Here is a 20,800-nt window from a genome sequence, read left to right on the forward strand (position 1 = left end):
TGGTAGATTACTGGACTATAAAGACTAATGCGGGAGGAGTGGCAGGGCCAACTGTGAATTAATTAAAGTGCAAAAAAATAAGATTAAAACATTAAAGAAGAGCTTTATTTGCTCGATGGTGTTACAAGCAGATCAATTCCTAATAAGTTGAGAATGTATTTCTTATTGATTTTACTGATATCATACGAATTTTATTCTGCCACTGAAATGCATTAATAAGTCCTATTAACAGTTATGGGAGCTGAATGTGTTTACTGACAGCAAATGAGACTTCAAGAACATGTCCTCAACTTTGGAGTTGCAAAAAAGTGTGTTATGTTGACAATAAATTGTTTTTTTGCTACCGTAAGTGGATTAAATGCAAATATATGTCATCATATCGGTTATTCACAAATGGTTTCCCTTGATTATTTTACCATCAGTGGTGTGTGACTTTCACCTCGATTACATTTTTTTGCTCCCTGACTGGATAACCAAAACATTAATAAACAAGCGGAGGAAAAAATGATTTCAAAATGGCTGTTCAAAAAATTCTAGAATGCACTGCTAGCCTCATTGAGGTCAATGGCAAAAAAGTCTAAATTGAAATTAAGTCATCTATAGATTATTTAAATGTTACTTGATGCATATAATGAAGCATCTGATGTATGCTTTACACTTCCTGTTTTCTTCTGTGACCTGCAATGATGATATTTGTTTTTGTTAATTTAATCTATTTATGCTGATCTGCAGGGTGATATCCAGCAGCTGTTGATTGTACCTGATCCCAGAGCAGCATATGACTATTGTGAGCATTATAGCCCAGACTGTGATTCCCCTGTGCCCAATGCTCCTCAAGCTCAAGAACCTCAAGTTGATGAGGTGAGTAATCACTCATGTATCACTAGATTTATTGAACATTAGCAGTTGTGCTGGATACATATTAACTGGGGAACATTTAATTACAGTTAAAGAGCATTCATTGTCCTGGACATGCAGGAAAAGACAAAATGCAAGGGAGGAGGATACAGGGGGGTGTATGTGTGACTACTCAATACCTGCTTATCTTTGGCATTTCATGGCATGGCTTATCACGATGGCCATGTCTACAATTACAAACTTACAGTGACACAGCTGGACTGTTACAGCTGTGCTGCTGTAAGAGCACTCGTGTAGCCACGTTATGCTGGTGGGAGAGAGCTCGCCCATCGACATCATAAACCCAGCTCAATGGGCGGCGGTAGCTATATCATGGGAGTGCGTCTCCTACCCACATAGTGCTGTGCACACGAGCTCTTATGCCGGCAAAATTTATGTCACTCGGGGCGGGTGTGGTATTTTCACACCCCTGAGCAACAAAAGTTTGGCTGACATAAGTGCTAGTGTAGACATGGCCTCTGGCATTTAAGCACCAGCATATTCAACAGAAGTTTCAACTAACTCTTTGTTACTATACGCAGCATCATGAAGTTCGTTTAAAAAAAAGGTTTAGCAGTTTGACAAAGTAAATATGTGTTTACTCAGTTATAGTTATTTTCTTCTCCTTGTACATTTATGAGCAGGTTTTCAGAGGTGCTGAATATCCTCAGCTGCCAATGAAGTCAATGGGAGCTGTGAATGCTAGTCAGCACTTGCGAAAAATCGGAGTAGATTAGAGTAGATAAAACTTCCAGTGGCAGTGCCAATGAATGGAGGCATATGCGTGTGTACATACAAAATTCCTGCTGAAACAAAACTTCAAATCAAATTTTCAACCAGCTCTACTAACTGGTGGACATTGACAAGGATAAAGCAGACTACGTAATATTTTCTTGACGGGCAATAACTGTTAGTATTCCAGAAACAGATAGTCATTTTGCGCCATCCTCACTGGTGTAACCTGGAACAGCTTCACTGAACTCAAGGTTACTACATTGGTTTACACCAGCTGAGGGTCTGGGCCTGTGTATGTTACATACATTCTGAATATGTGTCCAGGATTTGTCTAGAACAGTGGTTCTCAAAGCCGGACCGCCACTTGTTTAGGGAAAGCCCCTGGCAGGCCGGACCGGTTTGTTTACCTGCTGTGTCCACAGGTTCAGCCAATCATGGCTCCCACAGGCCGCGGTTTGCCACTCCAGGCCAATGAGGGCTGCGGGAAGCAGCACGGGCCAAGGAAACTTACTGACTCTGTTTGTGACTTTTTAACCAGTCATGACTCCGAATTTTTCTCATTTATGGAACAATTTCAGTTAGTGTTATTAATTATTATTATTATTGAAGAAGAAGAAGAAGAAAACCTCCTGTTGATATTCTGTAGGTGATAGGTGGGGGAAAGATGATTTTTTTCCAGAGGGCAGAAAGCAATAAATAGCAGAAAACAGAGGATTGGTAATAGAAATTAAAAGAATGGTGTGTGGTGGGGTGGGGGGAGTGGAGATTTTTCACCAGAACTTCATGAATTACATCAGTGAATCTGCTTCACTTTCCTCGCCTGGTGAAAAACCTACATTAGTTCTGTGCTTTGAGGGCTTTCTAGGAGTAGGCCAGAAAAAAATTAAAAATGAAGGGCCAGGTCCTCTGCTGGTGTAAATAAGAATAGCTCCTTGGACTTCAGTGGACTCCAGCTGAAACTCTGGTCCATTAGGTCTCTGGAGGCATTGTGATCTTGGTAGGCTAATGAGGTAGTGGTGTGATGTCCTTACAGATGGGTGTGTGACTGATAAGTATCAGTGTCATGAGCTGCTCTCTTGGGGCAGCCACTACAGTTGCTTGCAGTCTCAATCCTTAACATGTACATAAACATTTTAAATGTATTGACCATGCAGGTCCCACCAGTGGCGTCTGTCAGACATTGTTTAGCTGGATGCATTTTGAGACTAAATTAATTACAATATTCATATTAAAACAAACACAACCCCCTTCCCTCCCAAGAGTCATCAGAGGTCATACACCATATTACAGTTTGGGGCCTCCAAATCCTCAGTGTGTTTGCAGATTGGAATTGTGCTTTGAATTTAACAAAAAAATAAAAAGCCAGATATGTACAAAACAACATTATCACCTAATATCACCGCTCCCTCTCCGGGCCAAGAAATAAACCCATTCCTGAGAAGGAAGAATTGTAGGCACTACTAGAAAGCAGGGAGCTCATTTAAAAGACTTTTCTCTTATCTAACCTCCCTCCCCCTTGAAGAGCTGGAGTTAGTTTTTTTTAAAGTTATTAGAGGGGGCTTCTGTGGTAGATCAGATTTTCCCATAGATAAGTGCTCTGCATCCCCACCATCCTAACCTCCAAAGCAGAATCTGCTCCTTACTAAGGCTAGTATGGCCCACAAAATTGCCTTTTCCCAACCTGGTTCAGGCTACTAGAGGTGGAAACTAAGTCTCCAGTCCAGCCATGTGTCATGTGTGCACCCACAAGAGCCCTACTGAAGTCACATGTATGATCAAGGCCTAAATCTAGAGTGTGAATACATACTGGCTGTGGCTGCTGCTGCTGAATTATTAGATTATGAAACATCATTTATAAGGGATGTAACATCTGCTATGTGAAGCAGTGCCCAGGGTAGCATGTGCATGCTTTCCATCAAGAATGAATATAAAAGTATTGTTTTAATTGCCCGCAGTCATAATATTATGTTTATACTATGCCATAGCTAAAAGTTGGAGGCTGGAGTAAGCAGCAGCAGCTGTTGGGAGATAGTATTCACTTGTAGATTATACAGATGTATAAAATCTTTTATTGTAACTGTAATACCTACACGAATGCACATTTATTTATAGTTACATCTGTGATCATACACTGTAGATATATATTTAGTGTATCCTTTGGTTGCCAAACATAATCCAGTACAAAGACTGGAGGAAGTGTCTGTATTCCATGAAAGAGAAGCTGAAATGGGGATAGGGTAAATGACATTTGTGCTGTTGCACCTAGAAAATTAAAGCTCATTCATGTTGATACCACACATTTCTTCACTAACACTCCTCTGAAACCTCCTGAGTTGTCCATAAACTGGAAGATTTAATCTGGGAATACAGATGAATTTGTAGATCACTGGAAAAAATGTCTGAGGAGCAAATATCTGTTAAGAAGATGTAGGCCTTAAGTAACCCTGTGAATTTACTTGTGACCACTATGTGACCTCTACAGCATAAAAACCATTTGCTCTTTTACAACTGGTGATTTGGAATATCAATTTTGAATTTGTCTCAGATGAACTAACCTGAGAGTTTCACTCTGCTCTAATCTGTAGATTTATTGGTTGCTGATTCTGAATGGCTGTTTCAGTAAAGATTTCTTTTAATGCTGTTTTAAAGTAGAAGTAAAAGAGAGAGAGGGGAGCAGGATTAATACTCAAAACAGAAGAAAATTGGGGTTAAAGATGTATTTTTTTTATCAATTTCATGACTTTTTGGAATCTTCACACACAGTTCTTGCATCATGTTTTGGTGCTAGAAAAGGGATAGCGAATTTCCCAATTTATTTTTTTCACAACTTGGAAAGTTTTTCTTTTCTAGCAAGTGCCAGCTGAAGTTTTACTTTACAGGAGTCACCATTAAAACATCTTCATTTGCCAATGGTTACTGCACCGGTATCCAAGATATCACCAGTTTTCTCTATGCTTAGTCCAGAAATTAACTGCAGTGTCTAAAAACATTGGTAAATATGGTGTATTTTAAGTGTGTAACAGGTGTGACTATTTTTCTGTGCACTTGAAATATCTTAAACTTTGCTGTTCGCAGAGACTGGCTGCCTTTCTGTGTGCCATTTAGGGTAGACTGTTATGGAGGTAAAACATATAAAATGTGATGAAACTTTGATTTTACTCTTTCTTGTTTTGTTCTAAACTATCTAAACTATATGTCATACAAATTGAAATTTGCTGTTTCTGTATGTGGAAACACTACTGTAATTGCTGATTTACTAATAGCAATCTCTATACTCCCTGTTAATCTGTTTTTTGCTATTGGTTGTTCTTTTCTGCTCATAAGGTGTACATTAATTTCTGCTGGTTTGTTGCAACCATCTTTTTGATGATTACCCTACATGCTTTTGGCCATTTTTGGTACCTTGGAAATGTAGGTGCATTAGGGATCTTTTACTTTTAGACTTGGTGAGTATCGAGTGATGTCCTGTTGTCATAAAGCCAATAAAGTATACACCAGAGTAAATTTCCCTAACTATGCGGAAGCTGTTTTCCCCTCTGTCAGAATTTTTTTTCCTGATTATGCAAAGTGAAGAGGGTCTGTAGCGGCATCTCCCAGATGGACCATAACCAAATGCAAACTAAGTGAATGGGACAGATACAGAGCTCCAGCTTTGGTTCTTAGAAGTTCTAAACAAAGGGGAGTAACTAGATCTCATTTGAAACAGAAAATCAGGTTGTTTCAGGCCCATCATTAATAAAACTATTGGGACTGTTGATATCCACCAGAAAGTATCCTTATCCTTCTGTCTTGAGATACTGACATTGTGTTTCCTGCCCATATTTGATGATGAAGGTTGGGCTTTTGAGAGTTCACAGCATATTTGGTGACATTAGGTAAGGGCTCTGTTTTGGGGGGAAATAAATGAAGCTGATACTGTGCTCACTAGACAGCTTAGAAAATGGGCATACAATGTATTGGGGTAGAGGTAGGCCATGAGACTCTCAGCTCACTACGTGGAACCTCCCTTCTGGCTTTCACTGAGGCATCTGGGAGGGGTTAGGGAAGTGGGGGAATCCTTACCTATTGAGAGAAGACAAAATAAGGGAAAAAAGCAAAGAAAGAGAGGAAAGCGTTTCTGTAGCATGTGAGGGTGATGTGGAAAAGAGAGGGGGGCTCTCTGTACTTCTCATCCCTCACGTTAGAAGCCTAACAAACATTACACTCCTTATGAAGGGGTGTAGTGATTAATGCAGTGTCAGCAGAACATTTGGATCGTACAGCATGGTGAGACATTAGGGGGCTAGTGGCTAGCTAGTCTATTCAGAGATATTACAAGGGTGTTTGTGGACACACCTATGACAAATTAGCCATTTATACTAAAGACACATCCTCTGGTGTATGTGGTTTTTTAAAAGTTTTTAATTTCACCGAAACCTGCTGGATATGATTTCATGTTTTAGTCCTACATTGGGTTATAAGATTAAGTTACTTCAGCAGTAAATTCCAAATAATGCCAGTCTCCTTAGAGAGAATTTCCAATAAGATCTCATTTCTTTAGGATACCAAGCAAACTAGGACATGTGCTATATTAGTGCTGCAAATTTCACACATAACTGAATGACTTTACTGTTTATTGAGAGAACCTCTTTTGTACTGAGTCTACACTTCAGGTAGGAAGAGATTAAATATTAGGACCAGATTATGTCAAAGGGGAAGAAAGAAAAATCTCTGCCTGATATTTTCAAGGGGGCCTAAGGTAGTTAGGCACCCAAATCCCTTGGGAATTCAATGTGAGTTGGGCCCTAACTTCCAAATAAACACCTTTGAAAATCTCATCCTCTGCCCTTTGTCAAAATCTTCCCTAAACCCTAAATAAAAATGTATTAAATTCAATTCCAGCTAAATCACATTAGACTGTCCACAGCCACCTTTTGAAATTAGAGAAGAAAAAGACCTATCCAGCCATCCATTCCATCCTCCTCAATGTTGGATTGGTCCCTGTAGTATATTTTTTAGTGAATTGTCCAGACTAGTCTTCAAGGGTCTCAGCCATGAGAGTTTCACTTCTTCCCTTGGAAGATTATTCCACAGCCTAATAAATCTCACTGTCTGACTTGTAGAAATGGCTCCCAAAAGGGAGCTCTACTTTCTTTCTTTTGGACCTGTCCGAAATTCATGGAGTTTTTTGGAAGAAATGAAATGTATGCTTTCAGTGATATGTGCATGGAAGCGAAGATGCAAATGGCACCTACTCATGCCGTCTTGAAGACTTCAGGCACCCTTTTTTATCTTGTTATTTTAGTATACCTTCTTTCAGCTCTTTTGATGATTAGAAGATCTGGTTTTCCATGGAATAGGGTGAGGCAAATTTTCATGTCTAGCATAGGATCTTCATCCATACTTGGAGAACTACAGTTAACTAAATTAGCAGGCGGTAGACATAACAAACTTTCTAATTCTGAACAAACTATTGGAGTCTCTTTTTAAGGCAACGGACTTAACAAACATTGTAAGTATTTTGGTAGCTACTGATGGTCATCTGCTTATTTATGGCACCTTCATCTCCTCCATGCACATTGCTTATGCAAGGTGATGCAAAGATTGTCTTTTAGGAAGATCACGTTTAGAACTTTTCCCATCTGTTTGAGGGGTGACAACTGCTGCCACCTATGCTTGTGTCTGTTGGATTTTTAAAAATTCTCCCATTTTGGTTGGCATCCTTTCACTATTTTATTTCATTTTATAAAGTGCTAATATTCCTTGAATTGTTCAGAGAGATCTCTGTTCCTCTTTAGCTAGGTAGGTGGCTTCACTGACTCTCTAGAGATATCTCACTTTGACTGTATTGCAATATTTTGTTCTATGATACGGATTCCTAGCTCTCATTTTTTGTTTGGCTCCTGCCTTATTTGTGGTCATTTTATTAATTGTTCCCTGTCACCAGCTGTAAGGGTTTTTGGTTTTTTTTTCACAAATGAAAGTTACAAAAATTTACAGTTGATAAGAAATTTTTTTTAAACTTCCAAGTAATTTCTGGACTGACAGTAGAAGAATCAATTTTTAAAGTAAGGTTCATCTCAGAATGTTTAAGCCATTCCTACAGTCAGAATCTGTCTTGCCTGCTGCTGCTGTTCTGGTGCCCCTTACATTCATTTGATGAAGAAAACAGTGCATCTATTTAACTGAAGCTGCATGACAATCTGGTTGTGTAATATAATCACCCTGCTTGCTCTGGTAAAGAAAGCATGAGGTCATAATGGAAAGATTTTGTCTCATCAACGAACAGCAGGTTTTATTCTTCATTGGGCTTCTATGAAAACACCCATATGCAATAGTCATTACAAGAATAGCTGTGCTGTAACTATTGGTGGTCTTAAAATGCAAGAGAAAAGAACAAAAGAAAATTGCATTATGCTTGGAATGTCTGTTACTATTATCTGAAACCCTGTACTGAGCTCCAACTGTTGTCTCATTTTGTGGTCCTAGTTGCACTTCAGACACCACTACTACCCTCTTTTCAGTATCCATGTGAAATCACTGGGGAAGATAATGATAATAATTAATATGGGACTGAATAAACTCCATGGTTGCCGGTGTGCTGAGAAACTCATCTCTCTGTCTCTTCTTTCATCGGACCCATATATAGTGTAACCCTTGACAGGCCTTCCCGACGTGCACCACAGTTGAAAGACCTGTGACAAAGCTCAACGTGGACAACAAGGAAGTGAGTTGCTCAGCTGTGACAGGTGTTTTTTTGTACATGGGGAAGTTTATAGCCACTTCACAAATTGAGGGCATTTGCCTGACCATTGTCAAAGTGACCCACAATCACAATCATCAGTATTCATTAATGCTTCTAGACTCTTGGATTCCATCATTGACCAGAAATAACTTTCTTTTGGAATAGCTGGCAAAGAACATTTTGGGCCTTCTTTTCATGTAGTCTTCATTGTTGTCATCCATACCTTTATTCTCTCCAAGACTGACCTTTGCAATAGACTTTCTCTGGGATTATCTACAAAAGCCACTGAGAAGCTCCAGTTGGTCCAGAAGACAGCTGCCTGCCATCTAACTAAACTGTGCCAGCAATAGCCTATCACATCTCTGGCTCACTTTCCGTGGTGGCTGCCAATAACCTCCCAGATTAAATTCAGGGTACAGATCACAATCTATATATCCTAAATAGCATAGGCCTAGATTACCTAAAGGCTACATCTGTATCTGTGATCTATCTATGTATGGGTAACTTCTGCTTTTCTAGAATGGTGGAACAATAGGTACCAAGTGTGAAACTTGTAGGATGTGACAAACGGGAATTCTCAGTTTTTGGACAAAACCTTTGAAAAGTGCTCTCACCACAAACACATTTAAGTACAAATCTGACTACGTTTAAAAAGAATTGGAAGGGACATCCCTTTGCCCAGGCTTTCACTGATGATGCAATATGAAATTCTGGCGACTTGGGCCTGCATTTTCGAAGGTAGCCACTAACTAAGTATACTTTGATTTCTGGTGTCCAAATTGAGACATACAGTGCCAGATCTTCCAGATATGCAGTATACCCACACCTCCAGTTGATGTTAGTTGGAAATAAAAATCAGGCCCCGGTATTAGAAACTGAGCGCTCAGAAATTGAGGCACCCAAAATTAGGACAGGTGACATGTGGGGGATGCCGGGCCCCCTCCCTGCAAGGCAGCTGGTGTAGCTGGCAAGCTGGGAGCTGTGGCCATGGGGATAGGAAGCAGCAAGCAGCTGGGAGCTTCAGGGAGAGCTGGTGCTTTTGCTGCTGTCCCTCCCCGCAGAGCTAATATGTGGGAGCTGCAAGTAGGGGCCACTGGGGGTAAGAGGGGGACATGCCTGTGGAGGCATGACTCAAGCTGTTGGGGGGGACCTTTAAATTGTGCCCCGCACACTCTCAACAGGCACCTGTCATCTCTTGCTAAGTAAGTTGTAGTTTCCATTGGTGGGCAAAGGGCATTCTTTGGGGAAATCATATCTTTAAGGTGCATCTTTAATAGGAGGTGGTGCAGAGACACACTTTCCTGGGGGAGCACAGGGAGGGATTGTGCCTCAGGGAGCATCACTTTTAGATGGGGCACATCCCTTTAAGATGGTGCAGTTTGTGGCTGTTGGTGTAGCTGGCTCTGTGTAGTGGGGAGAAGGCATGCTTCCCTCCACTGGTTGTGTAGTGTGCACCCCCAGAGTTGTACAGGGGAAGCAGCTGTGTGCAAGGCGAGAAGGGTAGAGTCACTGAATTCTCCCACTAGCCGTCCTGTATAAGGGCTAGCCACAATCTAATTTAATGTGTGCCACATGTTGACCACATCTCCTGACATGTAGCCCCCACTCCAGAATGCCCTTCTGAGGCTCCGTAATATCACAAAAAGCATACAGACAGGCATCTCCATGGGCTTGGGGGTAACCTGCACCAGGGAGGAAAACTTGCACCCCACATTTCTCATTTACCTATGTACTTTCTGGTTTGTGAGCCTGCATAGCCATGGAAGACCAAATGTGCCTCTGTCGTTTTGAGAGTAGAGCATATTTAAGGAAGGTTTCATTTTCATTAGTAGAAAGGAATAAAACATAAACCTGAAAAAGTAAAATATTTCCCAGTTGATTGTGCGTGATGCAACAAAGCCCTCCACATATCCATGCTTTTGTGTGTGTGCATTTTCTAGTTCTCATTCATAAATGTCTGGCTTTTCAAACTGCGCCTCTGGCACAATTTACAATTTGCTCACCACGCTCCTTTTTTTACACTAACATACTTGGCGCTGATTGTTTTCCCCCAGTCAAAATTTCTTTTGAGTTTGTGGCCTATGAAGAACGTTCTCTAACCCGCTCTTGTAATTTTATTAACCACATAGTTGGCACAGGCCTGCATAGCTTTACCTTCAGAAATGCAATCGTATTGACATTTGTAAGTTAATTATAATACTAAGCAAAACACAATTATATTTGAATGGTTAAAAGTGCAAAATGAATACAGAAGTGAGAGCTATTTGCTTGCTACCTTTCCATTTCACTGCAATGTTATTGTTTACTACTTCTCTATTTCATTGTGATGCTTATTTCAGAGAGTTAATATATTTCCTTTGGACAATTATTAAAATGAACGCACTCACAGTAGTATTTGTTTTTCTTTCAAATTCCCATTAATGAAATATTACTTTCCTTAAATGTCTTTGTTTACCTGTCCCTTTGTATTTTGGATGAATACCATGTAACATAATTCATCCCTGGTGTAACACTATTGGCTTCAATGGAAATTACATCAGGATGGATTTGACCCATTTTGTTTGGCTGCAGAAGCGTTTAAATGTATATGATTGATTCTCTCTGGCTGGCCTGTCGGGGTGGCTTAGTTTCAGGTATTACTTTCCCTTGAAAACAGAACCTTTTTCTTCCATATCAGTACAGTTGCCAAGGACCCACTGGCAGAAAACGAACAAATCATTTTTATGTATTTATGTTCCATTGATATTTTAAAAGGGCTCTTTTGATGCAGTTTTTATTTTTTTTATTTTATGTGGTTATTAATTGCCTCCTAGACACTTCAAAATACAATTTCCTTTCTGATTCATCAGTTTTGTTCTTCATTAGGAATACATTGTGTCTGTCTGTGTTTCCAGAGCTGCTGGAGCCCAAACAACTGCCTTTGATTACTTCCTTATCTGTACAAAAGTAGCACCATCATGGTTGACCTCTGGGATGTGCAGACTTCTGCAATCTCTTCTGCAAGTTGAAGTCTTTCCATTTATTTTGCTGGGAATTGGATTGGGCCCTAACTCAAAGGCAACTGGGGAAGAATAAGCACACATACTTTACATGCACTAGTCTAAAATGGTGCCTGTTCTGTACTATATAAATAAAGTCAAATTCTGATTGCCTAACCTATGCAAAGGCTGGACTTTCTGAAATGGTATCTGACATCAGTAGGAGTATTCACTTGAGATAATCAAAGCATGGTTTACCTCAGATAATGTAAGTCTCATTGACAAATTGGCAGATTAAAAAGACAAAACTGTTTCACAGAGAGGACATTCTACACCAGGTTATAACAATTTTAAGTCACATTCATGGCCTAACTAAATCAATGCTGTATGTTCAAAAGTGCTCTTCATAAATATGAAATATAGTTTTGTGAGATTAAAAATATGCTCCAATTATACCTATCAATATATCATATAAATATATAACAGGTGTTTGTTTTTTTCCTCTATTGAAACAGCCATCTATTCCATTCAGTAACAAATTGCCTAATTATTAAGGGAAATCTATATTTTCTTTTTATAGATGCAAACTATCACTGCAATAATTTCATTTCATGAAAAAGCAAGAGACTTCAAAGTGGTGTTAATTTTGATTTCAAAATGTATAGATATCAGTAACAAAATTGGTGATTGTAATAGAACATCACACATTTTGTTTAAGCCCCAGTGAATAGTTAGGATTGTGGCAGGGATGAAATGGCAAAAGTCAAGTCAAAGGGGATTGTAGGGGCTCAGGACCTTTTAGGATCAGTTCCATACTATTGGAGAAGAAGAAGAGTCTGTTCTCTATATTTTCTTCTAATTAAAATGTCTTCAAGTGTAAGAAAGATAACTATACCAAGGTGTCTGGCCAGCATAAGATGGTAAACCAGCATCTTGGGCCAAATAATGTAACTTTTTTTGGAACACAGACACTATAGTTTTAGTCCTGCCAACAATTTCTCCTAAAGTCTCAATACATTCCTTAATGATAATGGTATTTATCACTCCTATAAATCTTTAAAACCCTTTATAAATATAATTAATTAAACTCAGCAATCCACTGAGATCGGTGAATATGCGCTTCATTTTACGGATGGGGACACTGTGACACAGGAAGAGTAAAAAAGAGATTTTAAAGGCACAAAGGGCAGTGAGGTGCCAAATTCTCACTGGGAGCCTTGGAAAGTTTTCCTCTAAATGACACTACTAAGGCCATGCAGTTATGCAGATCCTAGCTACATCTTCATCCCCTTTGCACTGCTCTCGTGTAGCAAAGAGTCCAGAACGTGGCCCTGACTGGACAACTGTGGGTTCTCGAGCTCTGTCACCCACTCCTGACTCTCTAAAATAAGGATCATATTGAGAGGAGCGGAGGTGTGGCTGGAGCATGTTGTACTTTGGTAGCCCCTATTCAGTATAACAGTTCCAAGGGGGTATTACAACCTCACAGGGTTTTTAGTAGCCTGGAGGCTGCTCTAATTTACTGCATAGGGCAAACCCATTCCAGGCACAAGGGAATGCAAAGGTAGTTTAATGAAGCCTGCTTCTTTCCTCAGCTGTGCTCTCTATTACATCTGATGATCTGGCCCAGCGAGTTAGTGGCAGAGCCAGGAATTCCTCGCTCCTAGGTTCATGGTCACACCACTACAAGAACTAATTCTAAACCTAATTGCTCTTTTAAAATCTTTGGGAAAAATTCTGATATAAATTGTTGTAGCTTCATTTAAATCAGTGGAGCCGCAACAATTTACACTAGTTAAGATTCCGTGTCTTTGAATTTAATTGTGACTATAAGGCACCAGCTGACATCGAGAGCACTGGGGAGCTCCTCAGCATACAAGAGGAGCATATCCATTGCTGCTCCCTTTAAACGTGTGAAATGTATGTTACTTACCAGCTCACCTTCCACTCCACTGTCCTATTTGGTATGGCTAGTGCTGCGAGCGGCACTATCCAGTTGCGGAATTTGGCCTCAGAGAAGTGCAGGGACTGCAGCTATGGCTGCCAGGTGTGCAGGGAGTCGAGGAGGTGTACTTGTACCTTCCCCCACATACTGCATATCCATGCAGGCGTCGGGTAGTTTTCAGGGTAGAGGCCTCTCACCTGAGTAGGAAGTTAGCTGTTTTCTTATTCAGGATACTTAAGGTGTGCCACTGTCATGTCCCTGGCAGTTCTGGTTACCATTTCAGAAAGTCCAGCTTTTCCAGATGTTATTCTTCAGGACGCGACAATTCAGTAGTGGAAATGGAACACCATTTCTAGAAATCACAGTTTGTGGAAATAAGATGCTTCTTTGCAGAGGGCATGTAGGGAGAGGAGTCCAGGTAGAGAGATGTGGAGAGAGAGTTTTCTATTACGTTATTTGTATGTAAAATGATATACAAAAATATGGTTCAAATGACAGTGGGGAACTCCCCATAATCCAAATTATAGCTGACTATTCTGCGCAGCCCAATAAAGGAATTCATTTTCCTGTCACCAGTACTTGCTTTTTCATTACTTTTGAATTGTATTATAAAAAAGAAAATAAGAATTCTTGCTAATGAGTGCTTTTTCAATGAATAACTATGTTGAATTATTCATGCTGCCTTAATCCCCTTAAACTTTACTCTCAAGTAAAGGTTAAGATGCTTTCCAATATTGCTAATATAGTTTGCTGCCACTAATATAGAAATGCCTGATATTTTTCCATTTGTAATGTAGTACGCAACTGAAGATTTAATCGAATATGACTATGAGTATGGGGAAGCAGATTATAAAGAGACTGACACTGTAACAGAGGGACCCCCACTATTCAAGGAGACAATAGCACAAACAGAGGTAACAAAATCTGGTCCATTTGTTGTGCAGTGTCCTGCTGTCCTCTGTTGTGTGGTTTGTCATTTTGTGTCATCCGTTTGTCAAACTTATCGTATTCCTTTCACTCACTCCTTTCCTGTGTATCCATAACATTTGTTTTCACTTAGCAATGGAAGGCCTCATGACTTACAGCATTCATTTTTCCTTTGCTTCCCTTTCCCTCATTCATGCTTTATGCATTTCTTTTCCATTTTATTTATGTTTTCCATTCCATCTTTCACCACATTTTTCAGAAAAAGAAAGCCAAAGCCAAAAAGAAGAAGAGGACAGTGGCCCCCAACTCAAAGGAAAAACCCACAAAGGCCACAACAAAAAAATCTGAAAATTTTGCATCCAAGAAGAAGAAAAGTTACCAGGCAGCAGCAAAAGGCAAACTAGGGGTAAAGGTAGCAAAGAAATAATCAAGATCTTTCCCAGGCCAAGACTGGAAGATCTCTGATCATGAGACATAAATAGCCCTAACCCCACTAGATGAATACATCTGCGGCTAATACCATAACCTGATTAAATAGTGATTCCTGCTGAATATTTGCCTTTTTCTACATTTTTAATAATGTATTTTCTTTTTAACATAGGCCAATATTGTTGATGAATTTCAAGAAGAGTACAGCGTGACTGAAACTGACTATGGGATTTCAGAGAGTTCCCAGACTGTGGCTCCCAGGCAAACAACTGAAGCTAATGAGGTAATGAGGATTGGGGAAAAGTACAGGCAAAGATACTCCACAAATCAAGTTTTAATAGCTAACACATCACAATCACTCTCTGTTTTTACAAAAGGAAGAACAAGAAAGAGAAAACTTCTCTTCTCACTGTGTGCCTCTGGGTAACTTTCATTGATGGGACTTAAACAATGCACAACTAGGCTCAAAACTTACAGTATTTTCTTGGGCAAAACTCCAGTTGACTCTAGTTTGCTCAAGTAAATGCTGTACAATCCTCTGACAACAAATGAGGCACTTAGCTACATGACCTTTTGGGCCTTATGCCTGTTACCCAGCAGGAGTAGCAAAGAATTACTCTCTTTACAGCAGGAACAGATTCCCATTCTCTCCATCCTGCTCTTTGCTTTTTACTTAACACTTATATGCTCAAAATTCTGCACCTCTGCTGTGGTGGATCAATCCCTACATGAAAAATATATGCTGGACCCCGAAAGTTCTCTTACAATTTTAATACTGAACCCAAGCAAAGAGGGAAACTAACCACTAGTTTGCTGTTGCTTAAAACTGCTTATTTTGATATTCAGCCAGTTGAAATTTTTGAAAGTAAATATTTTCCTTCATGCAAATAGCAGCATATTGAAACAAGTTAAAAGCCATCATTTCCTTTAACAAGGAACAAAGAAGAACAAACAAATCCTTTGCATGCTGTGAAGGCTATATTCATTCAGGACATTACTTGCTTGTTTTTTGTCAATACTTATATCTTTGAGCTATGTGTATGAAAAAAATCAAATGACGATAACAAACCCTGCTAAAATGAATGCTTTTAGACAGCCACAGCCAAAAGCCTGAATGTTATTTCATTATTTTAAAGTAACATTAAGTAAAGTGATGGCTTATTATGGTAAAAAAAAAATTTAAAGTTTTCTTTTACATAGTCCTTTCAGAATGAACATGTAATGCTTGAAAAGATGTACAAATCTACTCAACTCTTTTTCTAAAGCTACAATCGTGGCTCATTCAATGTGAATGTGAAAGGAAATGCTGAAATTGCTCAGCATCTTCTTTCCAGGTTTGGAACTAGAAAACAGCTGCCCAACAGTTCAACACATTTTAATAACTTGATGAAGAACAAGAAAAAACGCAAATTGATTTCATTACTTCCATCTTGCTCATCTTAGGAATTAAATGTAAACAACAAGACTTTCTACAGTCAAAACCTGAATTCTAGGGTTTCATGATTATCTTGCAACAGTTGATGACATCAACAACATCAGACTTTGGAGGGAGCTGGATAAACTCCCAGCATTATTTACAATGGTTTAGCCAATAATGCAATATCATTATTGTAGCGAGAACCACTCAAAATGCTCAAATTTTTCTTCAGTGGGAGCTGCGTTCAGGTAGTTTACATAAAGGCAGAATTTGACCCAGAACTCTGATCTCAGCTCTTCACACATAAGCAAAGAAGTATTTGATTTCCAAAAATGATGGACTGATTCTGATCTATACTGATGTAAATCAGAAATAACTATATTGTAGTTAGTTAATTTGATATGAAATCAGAATCTGGCCTTCTGTTTTAATTGCCATCTATTTCCATGCCATCGTGATTGGACCAATATATTGTTAATGATTTCAGATGCACTGTTTGAGGACAAATCAATTCACCTCTGTGTAATGTTCCAGGACATATGGCTGATATGTGCAATATTTTGGCCCTGATCCTTTCAAAACCTTCCTTCCAAGAGTCTTATAAAAATCCATATTCTTTTTCCAATTTGCTTTGTACATCTGAGATAAGATGCTATCTAAAAAGCTTTGGTGCTTATAAGTTGATTGCTTGGTTTTTATACTGTTTTCATAACTGTGGAAGGAAACTTTCAAAAATTTTCAACTTCATTTTCTATGAGTTTTGCAGTTGGCATCTGGATTGAGCCAAAATGTATATATAAACTGCAATGGAAAATAAATGTGAGCCCAGACTTGTGTGGGTGACAGAAATGGTGCAAAATCATTAGAAGGGGGGAAAACGTTGAAACATTTAGCTTGGCACTGTTATTTATTGACAGAAATAGTCAAGAATGCTGTACATGACCGAAGAAATGCTTGCCTTTCCTGCACATTACAAATTAGAATGATATTATTTAAACAAGTGTAAATTAGTTCACAGCTTATTGGGATACATGTGTTTAATTGTACTCCACATGATTAATAAATGTTTGACATTAAACATGTGAAACCAAGCAAGGAAACTTAGATGTATTTGGCATAGAAGTAACACTGAGTGAGCAAATGCACATAGTGTATTGCATATGCAGTAATAGATTCAATGTTTTGGAGAAAAAATGCCAATAAAGTGTATGAATGCATTACTTCTTTGTACATACTCATGTGCATAGAATGATCTTTTAATTAATTTGAAAGGCTGGTTTCCCAGTTCTTCAGAATCTAATTAAAAGATGTCATGCTGTTTTTCTACTGTTCTGTCTTCTTTTAGACAAGTCGTCACTGTCAATCTCCAAATGCATACATTGCTTTACTAACAGTAACCCACATATTCCTCCTATTCCCTGAAACTTTGCTGCATATATGAATAGCATAATCCTGTTGAAGACATATTTGCTGAAGAATACCTAACTGGAGAGGATTATGATTCAGAACATAAAAAAACTGAGGATACTGAATATGGAAGCAGAGGAGTAGACCTCAGTGAATCTGATCTTCTGGTAGATGGAGAATTAGGCGAATATGACTTTTATGAATATAAAGAATATGAAGAGAAACCAACCAATCCCACTAACGAGGAATTTGGTCCAGGTGTTCCGGCAGAGACTGATATCACGGAAACAAGTGTAAGTTGGTCACAGGCAAAATGTGGTAGTATTAGATTGATTGAAGTTAGCAATTCTTTTACAATTGTTTAGATTTTCCTGTCAGTTATTGGAGAATATAGAGCCTGATCGAAAGCCCTTTGAAGGCAATTGGAAGACCCCCATCACCTTCAGTGGGCTTTGGATCAAACTTTTATTTTCATTTAAATTACTGAACCTTCTTCTGTTTTCTCCTCTGGGATGTCTAAGGAAAACTCATGAAACAAATGAAATTCTTATTTGTTGTGCTAAAGCTGGAAAACAATGGAAGTCCTACTTACTGGGTATAAGTACATGAATTATAATCACTTTCATTCATTTTATATGATGAAATAAGTGTTTTTGAGCTAATATGCTTTATTATGCTAAATATTTGTTTAAATGCGTATGAGTGTCTGCTCCCCATCAGTGAAAAAATCCATGACAGTGGGAAAGCGAAGGCCAGAACCCTGTGTGGGAGAACCCTGCGTGGGAGAACCCTGCAGTGTTACTCGCTGATACATCCCTCAAAAGGGATAGAGCCATAGCCTTGCAGATAGGGTTGGGTTCATGGCCTGCCAACTCCATGTTTCCCGAGGATACAATAGGAAAGCAGGATGATCCTGTGGATCCTGTGAATCATGCTCAGGGTTGACCTTCTCTTCTTTGCTGCTGTATAGTGCCTCTTCTCTCCCAAACAGAACCATTTGTTTAGTATGTATTGCCTTTACCATTTCCTTCAGTGTAGCAAACTGCCCATTTCTCCCAGGAGGGTACAACATGGAAAGGGAACTAATACTCCCATTTGGATTTCTGATTGGGTAGCCCCTGCATGTGGTAGAAGGAGAGCATTTTGAGTACAGTGTTTGCTCTGCACCTGTCCTGGTATTCCGCACATAAACTCAAGCAGGAGGTTACCTAGGACATGACGGGACATGCCATGAAGTTGCTTCTCCCCACTAACCTTCAGGACCAGGCTTTTATGTCCCATTTACTGCTCCTTTGCTCCTCTCTCAACCATGCAGTGGTAGTTGTATTTGTAAATAAATCTTATCGATGCCTCTGTGATATGAGTTTGGATTTATCATCCTCCTGACACAGATGGTGACACACTGAGGCAGAACTCCCTCGCAAAACTCCCCTGTTTGCCGCTCCTGGATGCTAGCTCCTCTGGTTGCTTAGGATCTGGCTTTTTAAACCCAGGTTCTCCTTGAGTTAGCCCTGCCCCCTTGTCAGGGGATCCTAATGGGATTAGGGATCAAAGAATGGCAGGCTAGAGTCTCATTAGAAAACTCCCAGCCTCACCTAGCAGACTTCTAGGCTGAGCACATAGCCACCCGCCCCCCTCCCACTCCCCAGATCATGAGTAATACCATGAACTAGAAATATCTTAACTACCAGTGTAAAAGTGAATGAGAAAAATATGTCCCTTCTGTATTCTCAAAATTGAGGTATATTCTGCTGTTATAAATGATTTTTTCTTTTAACCTCCATAAACATTAATGATACCTATATATGAATCCCTTTAATGTTAATGACAGGTTTCAGAGTAGCAGTTGTGTTAGTCTCTATTCGCAAAAAGAACAGGAGTACTTGTGGCACCTTAGAGATTAACAAATTTATTGGAGCACAAGTTTTCGTGGGCTACAGCCCACTTCATCGGATGCATAGAATGGAACATATAATAAGAAGATAGATAGATACATACAGAGAACATGAAAAGGTGGAGTAAGAGGCTAATTAATTACGATGAGCTATTATCAGCAGGAGAAAAAAACTTTTATAGTGAAAATCAAGATGGCCCATTTAGACAGTTGACAAGAAGGTATGAGAATAGTTAACATGGGAAAATAGATTCAATATGTGTACTGACCCAGCCACTCCCAGTCTCTATTCAAACCCAAGTTAATGGTATCTAGTTTGCATATTAATTCAAGCTCAGCAATTTCTCGTTGCAGTCTGTTTTTGAAGCTTTTTGTTGCAAAATTGCCACCCTTAAGTCTTTTACTGAATAGTCAGAGGGTTGAAGTGTTCTCCTACCGGTTTTTGAATGTTATGATTCCTGATGTCAGATTTGTGTCCATTTATTCTTTTGCGTAGAGACTGTATGGTTTGGCCAATGTACATGGCAGAGGGGCATTGCTGGCACATGATGGCATATATCACATTGGTAGATGTGCAGGTGAACAAGCCCCTGATGGCGTGGCTAATGTGATTAGATCTTATGATGGCGTCACTTGAATAAACATGTGGACAGAGTTGGCATCGGGCTTTGTTGCAAGACTAGGTTCCTGGGTTAGTGTTTTTGTTGTGTGGTGTGTGGATGCTGGAGAGTATTTGCTTCAGGTTGGAGGGCTGTCTGTAAGCAAGGACTGGTCTGTCTCCCAAGATCTGTGAGAGTGAGGGATCATTTTTCAGGGTAGGCTGTAGATCTTTGATGATGCACTGGAGAGGTTTTAGTTGGGGGTGAAGGTGATAGCTAGTGGTGTTCTGTTATTTTCTTTGTTGGGCCTGTCCTGTTGTAGGTGACTTCTGGGTACTCTTCTGGATCTGTCAATCTGTTTTTTCACTTCAGCAAGTGGGTACTGTAGTTTTAAGAATGCTTGATAGAGATCCTGTAGGTGTTTTTCTCTGTCTGAGGGATTGGAGCAAATGGGGTTGTATCTTAGAGCTTGGCTGTAGACAATGGATTGTATGGTGTGTCCTAGATGGAAGCTGGAAGCATGTAGATAAGTGTAGCGGTCAGTAGGTTTCCGATATAGAGTGGTGTTTATGTGGCCATCACTTATCAGCACAGTAGTGTCCAGGAAATGGACCGCTTGTGTGGATTGGTCTAGGCTGAGGTTGATGGTGGGATGGAAATTGTTGAAATCATGGTGGAATTCCTCAAGGGCTTCTTTTCCATGGGTCCAGATGATAGAGCCATTTTCACTGATACCATACGGTAAATGATACATTATTCTGCAGACTTATGGAGAGTAGGATTCATGTAAGAGCTTCTCTTCTTGTTTGCTGGGCAAGATAAGTGGCTTTGGATCATGGATAAAGAAT

General features: G+C 39.5%; 1 protein-coding gene across 3 annotated transcripts in view; it reads left to right on the top strand.

Annotated features, from left to right (window-relative positions):
* The window catches only part of COL11A1 (collagen type XI alpha 1 chain), a 234,301-nt gene that overhangs the window by 57,519 nt on the left and 155,982 nt on the right, over positions 1–20,800 (top strand). The window contains exons 5-8 of one of the 3 annotated variants that reach the window (XM_075131591.1): positions 733–861; positions 14,466–14,618; positions 14,808–14,918; positions 17,498–17,752. In XM_075131591.1, the coding sequence (XP_074987692.1) occupies positions 733–861; positions 14,466–14,618; positions 14,808–14,918; positions 17,498–17,752 (648 nt within the window). Of the gene's footprint in view, positions 1–732; positions 862–14,076; positions 14,194–14,465; positions 14,619–14,807; positions 14,919–17,497; positions 17,753–20,800 lie in introns of all 3 variants that reach the window. The other 2 variants (XM_048861614.2, XM_075131590.1) reach the window with 2 other exon arrangements.

This window comes from Caretta caretta, chromosome 8, assembly GCF_965140235.1.
Source record: "Caretta caretta isolate rCarCar2 chromosome 8, rCarCar1.hap1, whole genome shotgun sequence".
Lineage (NCBI taxonomy): Eukaryota > Metazoa > Chordata > Testudines > Cheloniidae > Caretta > Caretta caretta.